The sequence below is a fragment of the Ruditapes philippinarum genome, unplaced genomic scaffold (genome assembly GCF_026571515.1).
Source record: "Ruditapes philippinarum isolate M1 unplaced genomic scaffold, ASM2657151v2 ctg868_1_1_1_1, whole genome shotgun sequence".
In the NCBI taxonomy this organism is placed as follows: domain Eukaryota; kingdom Metazoa; phylum Mollusca; class Bivalvia; order Venerida; family Veneridae; genus Ruditapes; species Ruditapes philippinarum.
Genome location: NW_026852866.1, coordinates 60,373 through 79,289, shown reverse-complemented (window position 1 = coordinate 79,289; position 18,917 = coordinate 60,373). Strand labels below are relative to the sequence as shown.

The window sequence follows — 18,917 nt, the reverse complement described above, 5'->3', positions numbered from 1 at the left end:
TTTTGAATATCCCCCTTTGTTTATTTTACACTTTGAACTTTGTCCCGGACATAACTCTAAATGTATAAGAGGTTTCAACATGATTCTTTGTAGGTAGAAAGATCTCATTGAGTAGGTGTGCAGTGCACAAGAACCGTAACTCTGCCTTGCCTAATTTGTGAATTATCCCCCTTTGTTTATTTTACACTTTGAACTTTGTCCGGGACATTACTCTAAAAGTATAAGAGGTATCAACATGAAACTTTGTAGGTAGATAGATCTCATTGAGTAGGTGTGCAGTGCACAAGAACCATAACGCTGCCTTGCCTAATTTTTGAATTATCCCCCTTTGTTTATTTTACACTTTGAACTTTGTCCTGGACATAACTCTAAAAGTATAAGAGGTATCAACATGAAACTTTGTAGGTAGATAGATCTCATTGAGTAGGTGTGCAGTGCACAAGAACCGTAACTCTGCCTTGCCTGATTTTTGAATTATTCCCCTTTGTTTATTTTACACTTTGAACTTTGTCCGGGACATAACTCTAAAAGTATAAGATGTATCAACATGAAACTTTGTAGGTAGATAGATCTTATTGAGTAGGTGTGCAGTGCACAAGAACCTTAACTCTGCCTTGTCTAATTTTTGAATTATCCCCCTTTGTTTATTTTACACCTTGAACTTTGTCCGGGACATAACTCTAAAAGTATAAGAGGTATCAACATGAAACTTTGTAGGTAGATAGATCTCATTGAGTAGGTGTGCAGTGCACAAGAACCTTAACTCTGCCTTGCCTAATTTTTGAATTATCCCCCTTTGTTTATTTTTACACTTTGAACTTTGTCCGGGACATAACTCTTAATGTATAAGAGATATCAACATGAAACTTTGTAGGTAGATAGATCTCATTGAGTAAGTTTGCAGTGCACAAGAACTGTAACACTGTCTTGCCTACTTTTGGAGTTATTGCCCTTTGTTCATTTTGACACTTTGAACTTTGTCTGGGACATTACTCTAAAATTATAAGAGATATCAACATGAATCTTTGTAGATAGATAGGTCTCATTGGGTGGAAGTGCAGTGCTTAAGAATCATTACTCTGCCTTGCCTTATTTTGAAGTAATTGCCCTTTGTTTATTTTTACTTTTTTACTTTTGTCCTGGACATTACTTTAAAACTATTAGAGATAACAACATGAAACTTTGTAGGTAGCTAGATATAATTGGATAGAACTGCAATGCTTAAAGAACCTAAACAAAGCCTGGTCTAATTTTGGAGTTATTGCCCTTTGTTCATTTTTACACTTTGACTTTTACCCGGGACATAACTCTGATATCATCAGGAAACTTTATAGATAGATAGATCTCATTGAATAGAAGTGTAGTGCAAAAAAACATAACTCCGCTTTGCCTAATTTTGGAGTTTTTACCCTTTGTTCATTTTTTTTATACTTTCCTGTGTCCAGAACCTTCTCGGGGAGCATCACCCGGTTCAACCGGTTCTTGTTTGTATCATATATCAATGCTTAATAAACAAAACAAGTGAGAAAGAACATATTAATTTTTTTTTCTAGAAATATGATATTTTATGTCTAAGCCTGATCGAGAATTTTCACAGCCTGTTTAAGGTACACATTAATTTCCCAAACTGTAACATTGTCATGCATAGAAGGATTTTAATAGCTTGGCATAAATGTCTACCACATCAAGATGATGTGTCTCATCCAAGACCCTTGTGCCAAGGTGTTTAGTTTGCTATAAATATCACTTCATTTCAGAAGAACAATATTAAGCAATTAGTTACTTTCATTCTCTTTTCTTTTCAATAGTTTTCATAATACCTGCATGCTTAAGAAACTTTTCGGGGGCATTCTTCACTTGCATGACAGCTCTAGTTTTCAAAAATTAAGCTTTGATACATCAACAATATTCAACATTTAATACAATAGCAATTCACATTTTTGGTATTGTTACAATTTAAAACTGTTTCTCCTAGTAAGGCCACTTCTTTTCTTTTTCTTGGTTTACAAAATTTTTTTTCAAAAATGTCCACTGGGTGGTCGAAAAAAAAAAAAAAAAAAAAAAACCTCAAAAAGGTCCATCGGGTATATTGTAAAAAAAAAAATCTTGTATGGTGCACATAAAACACTATTTTGTCAAAAATAGTGTCATTCTTCTATTGACATAAGCAAAAACAGTAATTTAAACATCTTTTTATTGTTGTTTTTCCTTAGTATACAATGTAGCTTTCATGTTAACTTCCTTGATTATTAGCGAGCTCGACGAGCTGGCCCGAAGGGCCTGCTCGCAAAGCGAGCTTTACGGTAACGCGAGCACCTGCTAAGTGATGGTTTTGAAAACTTTCGTCCGAAGTACCGAATTGGACACATCGCAACTTTTCGAATTTAAAGATAACGATAAAAACTGAGGAATTCTGACTGAAAACGGATGTGTAGACTGGTCACCCGCGCACATCTATGGGAACCATAATTGGACAGGGAACCAGAATAACGGAAGCTGTGTATAAAATATCGAATGACAGTTTTAAAACGGAAAATGTAAAATGAAAATTGAAGGCGCCATTTTGTTTGAAAAATCTGATAAATATAAACCTTTTTTTTTCGAAATTTGTTGTGAAAACTATCTAGAATGAAAGATAATGGTCTAACTAAGAAAATGAATCCGAACACCAATATCTTTTATTCAGTCGTTAACGCTGTACAGACGTTTAAAGTGTTGTTTACGTTTACATTTATTTCACTTTTAATAATCTTTATTTCGCTTAGTAAAATTATAGAGTGAAATGAAATAAACAAACAAAGTTTTATTAACGTTTTCAAAACTCGTTATTCATTTAACGACAGGGGCGGAGCCATATTTAACACAGTAAGTGTGACGTCACACGCACTCGGAATAAAAATGAGCGATTATTTCATACTATTTCACGTTAAAAGTACATCGAGCTCGCTTTGAGGCTTTGCCTTTTTCATATTATAAAGCAGCACTTCTCCCGGTTTATACTGATCGGATGTGTGTCCGAACCGGTCCCGGCTGAGCATTTCGACGAAAAGAAAAATACAAGTTAACAATATACTAGCAAATATATCGTAAATCAAACCATTAAATCTTCTCGAGGAAGGATACGGCTTATAGCCGTGCCGATGTCCTCATCAACGGCAGCCTTTAAAAAAGCCCGTCTGGTTGGCAAATCTTTAATTCCAACAAAATCAACTTGGAAATAAACAGTGCCGCTCAAGGGCGCCGCCATTGTTGTTTTACCATGAACTGTGGTAGTTATCCGAGGTAGTCCGAATGTTGTGTTATATAGATTCGTACTCAAAAATATTCGAATTTTCGTACTCATATTTATCGCGCTTATCGGATAATTTTTTTTTGCATCGGGGGAAAAAAAGTGGAAATTTCAGTTTTATTTTTTTTCCAATTTACAAATATTTCGGGTCGCTGGTTTTGTAAACCAAGAAATATAAAAGAAGTGGCCTAATGATTCCTAGTATATACAATTTAAAACTGTTTCTCCCTGTAATGTTTCCTATATTTTATCTTCTGTTTTTTCTGGTTTGCTTAATTTTTGGAGCCCAGTGAGTCCTAAAAAGAAGAAATCACACTTTCTTTTATCATGCTGTATTTGTGATGGCCATTAAGACAAACATGCATAACACCATGATGACAGTTTATAACATGCACATTTTCATAAAGTTTCCACAGTACTATCTATTGCAATTTCATACTGTATGTAAATATATTTTAGCCGCATCACGACAAAACCAACATAATGGGTTTGCGACCAGCATGGATCCAGACAAGCCTGCTCATCCGCGCAGTCTGATCAGGATCCATGCTGTTCGCTATCAGTTTCTCTACTTGTTATAGGGTTTTTAAGCGAACAGCATGGATCCTGATCAGACTGCGCGGATGCTGGTCGCAAACCCATTCTGTTGGTTTTGTCGTGACGCAGCTCATTTTACTTTCAATATACAGTAAAATCCTCTGAAAAGTAAAATCCTCTGAAAACTTGATGATTTGATAAATCTCTGATTTTTTCCCCATATTAATTCTTTGAAAAAATATCCTTAGAATACGGAAACTTCTGAATTCTGAAAACTGGACTTTTGATTTAAAAAGTGTCCATCAATGAGCAGCCGGACACATGTAGGTTGTAACAGGTTATGGGTAAATGCAGACTATATTAAAATTTTAAGACTTGCAGATAGAGGATTGACCTCTTTATTAATCCATTACTTCATGAGCATTTTGTGAAAAATGGCTGTTTTCATTGAAAAGTCTCCCGTTACAAGTTAAATTGCTATAACACTATAAAAACTGCTTTAATACTAATCAAATTGACTGGACCATTGCCTTTGTAACAACATGCCCAGGTCCCAATTTTGCAATGAGGGACATCTCAAAATTGCCAAAAATCACTATTTTGCGTTAATTTTTTCCATCAAAATTGATTTCAAAGTGCTGCAACTTCTCAATGGATTGAGATAGAGTCAAATGCTTTTCAGCGTTGGTTACACGTTACCTTATGATTGATCTGGGATCATCTTAGCTTCTCACATGTCCAAAATTTTCTTGGCGATGAAGGGGACTACTGCCCCCCTTCAAACTCTCCAAACTGGCAACCCATAGTATCTTTTGGTTGGGGGCCGCGCCGAAAAAGTTGTCACTTTTTTCAACAACATTTCTCAAACAAAAACAAGCTTTTTTTCACCATTTGAGACAACAAAAAGGGGGAGGGTTGAAAAAGGCGTTAAAAGGCATATATATTGGGTAATGGGTTAAGTTATTTTCTCAATAAATGAACGTCTGACCAAAGAAACAACCTCTTGACAGTGATGCATATTTCATTTATTCCAGAACTGTCCATGGATGACGGACTGACTAAAGCCAGAAATATAAAGTGTACACAATTTTATTTGTAATTATTCGTCAAAATTTGTCCTTGATGTAATTAACAATTTAACAATTTATGATCAGTTTTGTCCCACTTTGCCCCATTTAACTTCAATCAAGGACTGAAATAGTTAAACTAGCTGTCATTCTTGACAACACTTCTTCCCTTTCCATCAAATCTTGTATAATGTTCACCCATTGTTTAACCTAGTGTATCATACAAATGATAACACTGTATACATTGTGTACATTACATGGCTGATAGTATGAATGAAATATTTTAGTATGTAACATATAAATGCAATTAATGTTAAATAGCAATTCATTAAAAATCTAGGTCATCATGTTTTACTATCAACTGAATTGCTTCTTAAGTGCTCTTTTGTGGATGAAATAATTTAGTTGTATTATAAGTGATTTTGTTTGCCTAATTTCTTTGGTTGGTTTAAACATATTTATTTAAGCTCGATTGCGAAACAAGTTCTTGCAACTTACATTAATCACTTTCGAGTCCGATTCCTGGAACCAACCAGTACTGTTGTCTAATTTCTTTCATTCATATAGAGTTATAAATTAGGGATATAAACCAACGATCAAGCATTAGGATAAGATTCTGAATATTCAAACACATTTTGATTAATTAAATTTTCATTTAAATGCATAGTTATCATGTGAAAATTGTTGTCTCTTTTTTAAAATTAATTATCTATGGTCTTTTTCTAAAACAGCGACAACAGTGTTTGGCTGCTATAATTTGACTGATTTTCTGTAGCTATTCATGTTTTCATAAAGTACATATAGATAACTTTAGTCTGATAACATGTCCACACATGTATGTGTTCTTGCTTAAAATGCAGCTCAAATGTAACATGCGGATAAAACAAGTTGACATATGCATGCATATTGAAAATAAGTATAAATTTGTAAATGATTATTAAACACCAAAAAATAAAAACAAAGTATAGTGTCTTATTTATTGCAAATTCTATTGATTGGTCAATTTTTGTCTATAATTATGTGTGTGTCTGTCCTTTTTCAGGTTGTACCTCTGTCATTAGAAGGTAGAATTTCAAATAACTTGGCACAAATGTTCACAATAATGAGATGGCATGTTGTCCACAAGAACCATGTGGCTAGGTCAAAGGTCAAGGTCTTACTTTAAGGTCAAATGCAGAAATGAAAATGATGTCAAAACAGCTTGTCTGTACCATAACTCTTATCACTATAGCTGGTGTAATTTTAAATAACCTGGTATCAATGTTCAGCATCACACGCACAAGAACCGTTTGACTAAGCTAAAGGTCATACCTCAAGGTGAGATGTGACAGCTTGCCCGCACAATAACTCATTGGTGGAAGAATTTGAAATTATTTTGGCATAAAATGCCAAATAGGAAATCCCCTATTAAATGATTCTGTAAAAGAACAGACAACATATTTTGTTTCCAACTTCACTTCTTCCTCCCAGCGTCCAGGTTGACAAAAATCTTAAATGGAAAACACAAATTCAAAATACTATTAAAAAATGCAATTCACAGCTCTAAAATTGCTTCTTTGAATCAAACAGTACCTTGATCTCCACTCAAGAAAACTCTTTTTTAATGCATATATTCTGCCACATATTGACTACTGTTGCATTATTTCGGGAAACTTTCACAAATTGTCAACTTTCAAAAAAAAGCTGCAAGAATTATTTCAGATAAAAGTTTTGATACCCCATTAAATGTTCTATTTAATGAATTACATTGGATGTCCTTTGACCAAATAATTATGTATAAAAAGGCAATATTCATGTATAAATGAACCATCCTTTCCTGTTTATATGAAAAATAAATTCCAAACAGTAAATGACAAACATGACTTTAACTTAAGATCTATACAAAATGAAAAAGCAAAAAAAAACAGAATTTTTTAGAAAATCATTTAATTACTTTGGTCCTGTGGTATGAGCCAACATACCAATACATATTCGAAATTCTGATACCCTGAGGAAATTTCAAGCCTCCTATATCCAGTGGCAATTTTCTAACTAATTGTTTCCAAAAACAATAATTTAATGTACAATATAAAAAGTATAATAAAAACTGTTAATAGAACAGGCCTATAAATGTCTAATTCTTCAACATTGGTACTTTCCATGCTGAAGTGAAGTTATGAAATGTCACTTCTCTATGTAAGAAGAAAAAAAAATTGTTTCCTTATTTATTGTATTGATATGATGTTTAATGTACATATTTATGTTGTCTAAATGTTGATTGTGATTGTATTTTATGTTGTTTTGTATATACTGAGGCCCGCATGGAAGAGGGGGGTAGCCTCATTAAATAAAGTTGTTACTTACTTACTTAACTTTGTTTATAGCAAGCTTATGTGAAGACCACGATTAGTATTGCATTTGGACCCCCTGAGGTCAAGGTCACCATTACTAAAAATAGAAAATGGTTTTCAGACAATAACTAAAGTTAGGTATCAAACTTGGTATAAAGCAAGCTTGGGAAACAGACAAAAGCCCTCCCGAACAAAAGCCCTCCGGTCAAAAAATGACAAGACGGACAAAAGCCCTCCCGTGAAAATGACAGGGCGGACAAAAGCCCTCTCTTGAAAATAACAGGGTGTACAAAAGCCCTCCCATGAAAATGACTTGGCGGACAAATGCCCTCCCGTTATAAAAAAAGGGAGGGCTTTTGTCCTACACTCAGCAAGCTTATATAATATGAAGACCTTGTCAGGTATTACATAATTTATGATATATAAATACAAAACTGGCAGATACTTACTTAGCTCATATTGCTAACATACTCTCCCCTTCCCTATAAGCTATCAATATTCCAAATCGAGCCAATTGCCTATAAATCTTAAATTTTGCAACATGCCTTCAGAAATATCTGGCTAGAACCCTGGATGGGTAAGGCCATACTTGTTGATCAAAAGTGGTATGAACTTTTGTAAAAGAACACTGATGTTTTAGTTTGGTCAACAATTCTTTGATTTCTGGATGGATTAAAAAATTGTTTTGGATAAATATGTTGCATATAATGATAAATGTGTTAAACATTAGGGGTGTTATCTGTTAAAACGGGTATGGACGTTTTTTTTTGCTAAAATCGGTTAGAAAATTCAATAAACGGTAACCGTTAGTATTTGACTAACGGGCAGAGAAGTTTTAAATTGATTCTAAATATCACCTAAGTTTTTTATGACAAGATATGACTATTGTTTGTATTTTAGTTGTACTTAACAATGTATTTTTTGTCCGATCTGATGGAATATGATACAACCCTAGTGGAAAGTAGTTACTCCATATTCGGATATATGATTGTATTGTTATCATTTTGAGTACAACAAAATATGAACAAAATGGCATATTTTGTCATAGAGAAACAAAGTTAATGTTGAAAATCTTTTATTAGTATGGTTGGTTAAAGGTTTAAACGGTTGGCATTTTGTTTTTAACTGTGACACACCTATTGGACATAATGACGACAAGCATGAATCAGGTCCCTTCCTCAAAGGTCAAGATCACATTCCAAAGTCATGATTATGAAGTTTTTCATAAAGTGTATTGATGGTTGTGTCCAGTGAACAATTTTGTCATTCCTTGTATATCAAAAGTGATTATCTTCTTTCAGGCACAGCTTTGTCATTCATGACTTATTTGCATCCAAAGGTCAAGGTTTATTATCAACACTAAGAAAAGCTCTTCTTGCATTTACTGACCAGTACAAATACTAGTAGTACTGACAATAATAGAATAAGTACAGGTGTAATAAGAATTTAATATTTGTCACATACTAAGCACTGACAATAAATAAATTTAATAATTAACAGAGAATTGTTTCTTGATGGTTCATTAGAATTTAATATTTGTCACATACTAATAGCTCTGACAATAAATGAATTTAATAATTAAGATGAAATTGTTTTATCATGGTTAATGTTGCAACATGTTGTTACTTACATTTTTAACCAGGTTTTCCAAAGGAAAAAACTGGTTATTAGATTGAGGTATGTCGGCGGGCGGATCGGCGGACGGGCGGGCGGGCGTAAACAATTTCTTCTGTGCGCAACTCCTCCTATATTTTTCAACGGATTTTGACCAAACTTTCACAGAAGCTTTGTCATCAAGTGACCTGGGGCATATTATTAGGGTTTTGTGATTGGATAATATTTGACCTAATTATGGCCCTTTGTTTTTTTTCCTTATATAGAATATATAGTGAATAATTTCTTCTGTGCCCAACTGTTCCTACAATTCTCAATGGATTTTGACCAAACTTTCACAGAGGCTTTGTCATCAAGTACCCTGGCGCATATTGTCGGGGTTTTGTGATTGGATAATATTTGACCTAATTATGGCCCTTTGTTTTTTTTCCTTATATAGAATATATAGTGAATAATTTCTTCTGTGCCCAACTGTTCCTACATTTCTCAATGGATTTTGACCAAACTTTCACACAGGCTTTGTCATCAAGTGCCTTAGGGCATATTGTCAGGGTTTTGTGATTGTATAATATTTGACCTAATTATGGCCCTTTGTTTTTTTTCCTTATACAGATTATATAGTGAACAATTTTTACCATGCGCAACTTCTCCTACATTTCTCAACAGATTTTGACCAAACTTTCACAGAAGCTTTGTTATCAAGTGCCCTGGCGCACATTATCAGGGTTTTGTGATTGGATAATATTTGACCTTATTATGGCCCTTTGTTATTTTTCCTTATACAGAATATATAGTGAAAAAATTCTTCTGTGCTGAACTCCTACATTTCTCAACGGATTTTGTTCAAACTTTCACAGAAGCTTTGTCATCCAGTGCCCTGGCACATATTGTCGGGGTTTTGTGATTGAATAATTTTTAGCTCGACTTTTCTATGAAAAGGGGAGCTATCCTACTCGCGTCGGCGTCGGCGTTAGCGTTAGCGTTGGCGTCACACCTTGGTTAAGTTTTTCGTACCACCCCACTTTATTTCAGAAGTATTACAAGTATGGCTTTGAAACTTACCATACTTGTTCACCATCATAACCTCCATCTACAGACAAGAGTACATAACTCTGTCAAGGTTTTTGACAGAATTATGGCCCTTTTTTGACTTAGAAAGTGTATTGAGCTTGGTTAAGTTTTTTGTACCACCTCACTTTATTTCAAAACCATTGGAGGTATTGCTTTGAAACTGACCATACTTGTTTACCATCACGACCTTCATCAACAGACAAGAGGACATAACTCTGTCAAGGTTTTTGACAGAAGTATGCCCCTTTTTGACTTAGAAAATACATTGAATATGGGTAAAATCCACTTATTGCCTTAACCCTTTGAGATATTGCTTTGAAACTTTTAATGCTATTTCACATCATTACCCCCATCTGTACGCAAGAGAAGGTAACTCTGTCAAGGATTTGTTTTAAAAATTAAGGCCTTTTATCGACTTAGAATCTTGGTTAAGTTTTTAGTACCAGTCCACTTTTTGACTGAACTGTTTGAGATATTAATTTGAAAGTTGGAATACTTGTTTACAATCATGATTCCCAAACATGTCCAGGAGAAGGTAATTCTGTCAAAGATTTTATTTGAATTATGGCCCTTAACTGTCAATGTTTTGTATTATAGGCAAGCACTAAAAAAGTCGAGCGCGCTGTCTTACGGACAGCTCTTGTTTATTTAATTATGGCCCTTTGTTTTTTTTCCTTATACAGAATATAATTATAGTGAACACTTCCTCTGTGGCAATTCCTCCTACATTATTCATGTTTTACATTGCACATAGTTACATTGTTTGTTGCTTGTATTTGTATTTCAAATACAACATATTTATCTACAATGGTGATAATTAAAAACCTGGTTTCATGGCATTGCCATGTTTCTTCTTATTTTTGTTGCTTATTCTCAGATATGCTTTTATTTTGTTTTACAGGTTGTATTGAAATGTGATATTAAAAAGGACATTTGTTATACGAAACCAAATCCAAAATTTCACCATTGGCACATTGAGGATAAAAGATTTGGCTTAACATTTGAACGTTACAATGATGCAAAAGCATTTGATAAGGGTATAAGAAAGGCAGTTGCTGACTTAACTGATGGTGAGTATTTTAAACTTTTTACCCACTTGAATTGTAAAGAAATAAATTATGGAAGTCAGTTTTACCACTTTTTCAGCTAGAGCTCTTGTTATTCAGTAACCTTTGTTGTACTCTGCATCATTTTCTCAGTTATAGAATTATCTTTTCGTATTGTACAGCATTTAAATTACATGGCCTATTTAGACATCAAAATGTTGGAAGGTGTGTGGCTTATTTCTCTTTTACAGTTCATGTGTTTGTGTTTTTAGCAGGCATTGTGTTATAACAATGCATCTTAAAATATGAAACCTAAATTTGTTAGTGTGTGATTTAATTTAATATTGGACTCATTTAAATCAGGACTTGTCTATTATACCAATTTAGCATGGCAAGGATAAAGAATTGGTCAGTAAAATGTTAAGTGGTATATTTAATGTTTATATTGCAGATTACCCACACATTGTTATTGAGGTCAAATGGCTATTGTGCTATTAAACTTGAATCATGGCCAACTTTTCATTGAAGCGCTGGGTGTCATGTTCATTCATAAAAATGTAAATTAACATTTACAGTATAATAAAACAGTCCATTGAACTGAGTAAAGAAGCTTCAACATTTCACACACAAAACTTTGTATAGTTGACTATCATATCAATTGCTGTGGCAGGTATTTTGAAACAAGAAATACATTGTTGTATCAAGAGCTATTTTTATGATACAAAATATTTTTATGATACAAAAAAACCCAACAAACAACTGCATATTTGTTCATACATATATTATGTGTCCAAATGGCACTGCATTAATTTTATTTTCAAAGTATCTTTGAATTTAAAATCATATAACAAAATTAAAGTAGCATGCTTATTTTTTCAGAAAATAATAAAAGAACTGCACAGATGTGTAATATTGTTGTCATGTTTACTAATAAATTGAGTATGATATATCTACATTTAGCCTGTTACTTACTTAACAATCTAGGGTATTTAGGTACAATATGGAAAAAACCTTACTACATATATGTAAGTAACAGTGATAGAATTTAAGTAAGTTTTGTCATATTTTGCATAAATATGAATGTTAATACATTTCTTAATGGGTTATTCTTAATTTTTATGTCCTCCTTCTTTGAAGAAGTGGTAGTATATATCTTGGCACATGTTGGTTCCATTAACCCTATTGTTTTTGGAGTCACTAGGTCAAAGGTCAAGGGCACATTTACCTTTAACATCAAAACTGTTTTCGACCAATAACTCAACAATATTATGGCCCTTCGCCCTCAGTACTCTCAGGTCTTAGCCAGTGGATGACCCAGCATTTTTTTTATCCAAAATAGTAGATTGAAGAAACAGTTAAAATAATGGATGCTTCCATATTGATAAATAATATGCGATAAAAACATAGTGCAACCCACATAAGTGATATTTGCTCCAAGTTCATTTTGTATTATTTTAAATTTCACAATTTGAGTGAAAATGATGCATTTACCCCAATTAGTTTGGTATGACACCATTACCAAAGCACGGGAAAAAATCGCCCTTATTGATTTTGGAGTCATAGGTCAAGGTTATAATTTATACACCTTATATGTAAAAATGGTTTCCGAAAAATAACTATAAACCATTGGCCATATGCTCTCATATTTCACAGGTGCATTGGTTTTGGCCAGTAGGTAACACTGATTTTGAGATCAGGGGACCAAAAACTCAATAGTCCAGGCAAAATCAGTACAGCACTGTACCTTCAACCCATCCTAACTCTCACATCGTCATTTTGTGATCATGCAGTTAAAAAAAGCCTTAGTTAAACCAGAAAAAATATTCTTAAAAAATGATTAATTAAAGTTGCCTTTGTTGATCTTTTTGTTAGCTCACCTGTCACAAAGTGACAGGGTGAGCTTTTGTGATCGCTTTTCGTCCGGCGTCCGTCCGTCCGGCGTCCGTCCGTAAACTTTTACTTTAAATGACATCTCCTCATAAACCACTAAGCCAATTTCATCCAAACTTCACAGGAATGTTCCTTTGGTGGTCACCTTTAAAAATTGTTCAAAGAATTTAATTCCATGCAGAACTCTGGTTGCCATGGCAACCAAAAGAAAAAACTTTAAATATCTTCTTTTAAAAAACCCAAAGAGCTAGAGCTTAGATATTTGGCATGAAACATCTTCTAGTGAGTGTCTACCAAGTTTGTTCAAATAAAAGCCCTGGGGTCAAAATTGGTCCCGCCCCAGGGGGTCATTGATTTTCCCTATATGCATATAGTAAAAACTTAAAAAATCTTCTTTTAAAGAACCCATAGAGCTAGAGCTAAGATATTTAGCATGAAACATCTTCTAATGGGTGTCTACCAAGTTTGTTCAAATAAAAGCCCTGGGGTCAAAATTTGCCCCGCCCCAGGGGGTCATTGATTTTCCCTATATGCATAATTATAGTAAAAACTTAAAAAATCTTCTTTTAAAGAACGCAAAGAGCTAGAGCTAAGATATTTAGCATGAAACATGTTCTAATGTGTGTCTACAAAGTTTGTTCAAATAAAAGCTCTGGGGTCAAAATGGCCCGCCCCGGGGGTCATTGATTTTCCTTATATGTGTATAGCAAAAACTTAAAAAATCTTTGAAAAAACCCATATAGCTAGAGTTTAGATATAAAGCATGAAACATTTTCTAGTGAGTGTCTACAAAGTTTTTTCAAATAAAAGCCCTGGGGTCAAAATTGGCCCCGCCCCAGGGGGTCATTGATTTTCCCTATATGCATATAGTAAAAACTTAAAAAATCTTCTTTTAAAGAACCCAAAGAGCTAGAGCTAAGATATTTAGCATGAAACATGTTCTAATGGGTGTCTACAAAGTTTGTTCAAATAAAAGCCCTGGGGTCAAAATTGGCCCCGCCCCGGGGGTCATTGATTTTCCTTATATGTGTATAGCAAAAACTTAAAAATCTTCTTTGAAAAAACCCAAATAGCTAGAGTTTAGATATTAAGAATGAAACATCTTCTAGTAAGTGTCTACAAAGTTTGTTCAAATAAAAGCCCTGGGGTTAAAACTGGCCCCGCCCCAGAGGTGTCATTGTTTTTAACTATATGTGTATAGTAAAAACTTAAAAAATCTTCTTTTAAAAAACCCAATGAGCTAGAGGTTAGATTTTAAGCAGGAAACATCTTTTTGTTGGTGTCTACCAAGTTTGTCCAAATAAAAGCCCTTGGGTTTAAATTGGCCCTGCCAAAGGGGGGGGGGGGCGGAGGTCATTGTTTTTCATTATATGTGTGAAGTAAAAACTTAACATCATGAAACATCTTCTAATGGGTGTCTTCCAAGTTTGCTCAAATAAAAGCCCTGGGGTTTAAACTGGCTCCGCTCCGGGGGCCTATATACAGGTGAGCGACCTCAAGGCCATCATGGCCCTCTTGTTAAACTTACAAAGCTTTTATTAAACATGACCAGTAGGTAATTAATAATCCGTATTGATTTTGGGGTCACTAGATCAATAGTCAAAGTCATTATGACCTGGGTGCATGACTAACAGTACGATTCTGGTCAGCACAGATGTGCTGGCTGGCCTGGCTCTATATTGGTCACAAAAGGCTATTCATTTCTGTTCCCAGCAAATTATGAGTTAAAAGGGAGATTTTTCATAAAATTTACTCCCATGAAGTATTGTATTTTATTCTAGCTGTTTAATGCAACTTTTGAAATATCTATCTCTTACATGAAGGAGATTTGATCATGGGATTTTAATTTTTGATCATTTTAAAATGAGGAGACAATTTTTTTAGTCAGAATGAATGGTTTTTTTTTTATAAATTTATTTTCAGTTCATTATTAACACATTATTAATACTTTTAAAATATATGTATAATATATCTAAAAGACAAATTATTTCAGGTAACATAGATAAGTGTTATTCAGAAAGTGTTATTCAAAGATGTAAATGTGAACAGTTATGAATGATGAGCCTTCAGATAGCTGTGCACTATGCATGTTTGATGAATGCTTGTTTCCGGTAGAAATAATGAAATGTGTACCAACAGTCATGCTTTTGTTATATTAATATTTCAAGCTGAACTAAATCTTAATTATGATGCAATGAACAATCTTGTAATGTAATTTCTTAACTGAATATACATCTTTCATGTTTTGGAAAGATTTATACAAAAAGTGAAATTCTTTGACTTTTAGCTACTCAGTCATGTTAAATCTTCAACAAAGTCCATTAATTGTTTCTAAAACATACAGCAAGTTATTACCTCGATAATTAAAAGAACTATTGCTACAGTCATGGTGTCTTCACATTTCTGTTACCTTTGACGATGCCAATGTTGTTTCTGCCTGAAAACTTTAATGTTGGAAGTAAGTTTTGTGCCCCCACTATAGGGGGCGGGGGCATTTAGATTTGCCCTTGTCTGTCCGTCCTAACATGTGTGTTCTCATGTTGTGTCACATGTAGCTCTAAAAGTGCATAAGCTAGAGTCAACAAACTTAACAGGAATGTTGAATATCATGTGAAGTTGTGCACCTTGAAATTTGTTTGTGAAATAATTCAGTTTTGTCAGAGTTACTGCCCTTAACTTCGTAAAAATTGGCAAAATTCAATTTTTGTTGTGCATAGCTCAAAAAGTATTTGACCTAGAGTCATGAAACTTTACAGGAAAATGTTGGTCAGCATGTGTACTTATGCACCTTTTGCTTGTTGATTTATTCAGTATTTGTACCGAGTTATTGCCTTTGACTTAGTATTTCAACTGGTGTCATGTTTAGCTCAAAAAGATTTTTACCTAGAGTCCTAAAAGTTTACAGAAATGTTGGTCAGCTTGTGTTGTTATGCACCTGGGAGTTTACTTGTGGATTTATTCAGTTTTTGTAGAGTTTTTGCTCTTGACTTAGTAAATGATTTGCACCTGGGAGTTTACTTGTGGATTTATTCAGTTTTTGTAGAGTTTTTGCTCTTGACTTAGTAAATGATTTGCAATTTTCAACTTGTGTCGCTCGTAGCCAGCACTTGGAGTATGGGAGCATTTGTGTGCTATGGACACATTTCTAGTTTTTTCTTTAATTTTCTTCTTAAAGATTTGTTTAAACCGTTCATTTCTTTTCTAAAAAGAAATAGTGAAAAATGTTGAGACTTCCTGTCTGGCGGTGGCTCTTGTTTTGATTTACTGCTGCTCTATTTTTTCCCTGCAGAAAGTCACAGGTTGTATTGAAAATTGAAAAAAAATCACTGACCATCAAAGTCAAATATTGAATTCAGCTTAGATGAGACACATGTGATCACTAATCGCTCTTGTATTCTGTATTGCATCTGTCCATTATTTTACACATAAAATAATATAATGTATTGTGCATAAAAGTTAATTATTGTCACATATTGTAGACATAAAATGGTCTATATCTTAAAGAAAGTAATAAACACAGCTTGTTTGATAACAGATAACTTGTCATATTGAAAATATTTATACATGTACATTGTATATTTTTTCACTTTTTAGAAGATACCTTTTATAGTAGCATGTGAAAATCCTGAATTCATTCAGTTTGATTACAATATTATATGAATTTAATATGATGCAGAGTACAACTACATTGTAGAAATTTTAGTAATATATTTTATGTCATTACAGTGTTGCATCTAGGCTGCGCGATTTGCGCATATTTTATGCAGATCGCGCATTTTAATTAAATCAATGAGCGCCAAGTCGAGCATTTGATGATCTTTTCAATTTAATTCAGTTTATCTTCATTGTATCTTGAACGCTTCAGCCATGTTTGTTTTGACTCGTGGTAATGACTAAAATACGTACTAAATCGCGTGTAGCAGCAGACTATGGGGTCATCTCGGGTGTGTATTGTAGTATTCGTCAATATTTTATTTTTCCAATTTCTGTTGTTGAGCGGACGCTAGCTGTCAAAAAAGCTTGAACGTAAAATAAATGAATTCTTTTCGGTACGTCATATTGTAAGGTAAATGTGTCCCCCACATTGTTTTCAAATCCCCCACATTTTTCAGTTGAGTGGGGGACAATCCCCCATGTTTTTGAAATTCTAGATGCAACACTGTGTCATTATTAACATTGTATAAAACTGATTTACCATAATTATGAATTGCTAACTAACGTTTCTGTCTTTGTCTTTGTTTTTCTCTGTGCTGCTTGGATTTTGATGTTAATCTTGGTAAGTTTGGTACACTGTTCTTGATACCAAGGAACCACAGCAACCCTCAGATGGTAATTTATTTTCTTTTTGGTAAACTTTTTTTGGTGTTTTGTGATCTTCCCTGCCATTTGGCTTTTTGTTACTTGACCTTAATGGATTTGTCTAGGTTTGACTCCTTACATACTTGAGAAATTTTTTCACATCATAATACAGTAGAACTTTAGTAAGTCAAAGTTGAAGGGACTTGGGTTAAATCTTCAAACATTGGGACTTATGTACATACAAACAATACAATCGAAAAACTTTGACATATTTATAGTCAGATGCACACAAATATATCAGCTAGACAAATGAAATAATTTGGCACATAAAAGAAAATGCTAACCTCAGTATAAAGCTTATAAGCATATTTTGCCTGATCATATATTTTTATCCCCCCCACCCCGCCATAAAATGGCTTGGGCATATAGTGTTACCCAGTTCCGTCATACCGTCATTCTGTCATCATCAGTTTCTGTTCATTATCTTAGTTATGCCCCTTTCAATTTGAAAAAAAAAGAAGAAGAAGAAATTTTCAGTTACCTTCATTATCTCCCTAACGGTTTAACGGTTGTACAAAATTATTCAACTCAAATTTAAGATATGGATATGTCATAAGAATACACTGGTCTTCTTTGAATTTGGTCATGGTTTGATGATAACTGACAGAGTAAACCCTCTTGAACTTTGAAAAAAATCAGAAATTTTTAGTTTCTGTTCATTATCTCCCCAATCCTCCATTGAACTTATATTTTTTTCGAGAGAAAGCTGTAGAGTTAGCTTACTGAATGTGGATGGTTCTCATGAAGTGAAGAGACCTGAGGTTTTCCCCCAATCCCATGAGGCTTAGATTATGACCATAAAACCTTAGCAGTTTATATTACAAAACTGTATTGTCAAAACAAAAAGGGGAAATATCCATCAGATCTAATAATTGAAATTGCATCACAATAAGACTTATTCATCTTCTGAAACCTGATTTAATGTATTTAAATATTGATATTCACATTTTTGCCTAAAAGTTCTATTTATTTAACACGATGGTATAAATATAATATAATGATTTTATGATATTTAACTTCACAAGTCATGTAATTTTATGCCAGCACGGATTAAAAGTTCTTTGATTCATAACAACAAATCAGTATTAATTAAACATAACATGTAAACTATTAATTGAATCTTTTTGCTTTTCTTAAAATTTTAAAACATTTTTCTCAAGTTTGATTTTCTTAAAATATCTTGGCTCATTAGGAGGCATGCAACTTTAATTAAGCTGATGAAATATACAACAATCCTTCAATTACAAAACAATGGTAATGTATGATATTGAATGAAAACAATACATGTACCTTGAATGAAAATTCATGTTTATTAACATACTAATTTTGACCTTGTAATTATCTTGCATTTATCTAGTCATAGCCACTTGAGACCATTGAAAATATTAATCATTTTATTATGAATAATTTAATGAATGGAACATATGTCTCAGCCACCTGGTAGACTGTTTATATATATCATGTTGTTTTTGTTGCTACATCCTGTTGTATGAATAATGTGAAGGCTTGGCTCAGTTAAGGGTATTGAAATTATATTGTATATCAGACCAATGACAAATTGGTAATGTTGAGTAATGTAATTACCTTGGTAATGTAATTGGTAATAAAGTAGAAGTTGTAATTGTTCTTGCATCATGATAGTGCAAAACTGATTTTTTTTAACTGTTTTATAGGTACCTTGAATACTAATAACTTTTTGTAAGAATTTTTACCT

General features: G+C 33.5%; 1 protein-coding gene across 2 annotated transcripts in view; it reads left to right on the top strand.

The window, feature by feature from the left end:
* The window catches only part of LOC132726741 (sprouty-related, EVH1 domain-containing protein 2-like), a 38,867-nt gene that overhangs the window by 7,781 nt on the left and 12,169 nt on the right, over positions 1-18,917 (top strand). Inside the window, exons 3-4 of one of the 2 annotated variants that reach the window (XM_060712100.1) lie at positions 10,810-10,978; positions 17,126-17,173. In XM_060712100.1, coding sequence (XP_060568083.1) covers positions 10,810-10,978; positions 17,126-17,173 — 217 coding nt within the window. The remainder of the gene's footprint in view (positions 1-10,809; positions 10,979-17,125; positions 17,174-18,917) is intronic. The other variant, XM_060712105.1, reaches the window with a different exon arrangement.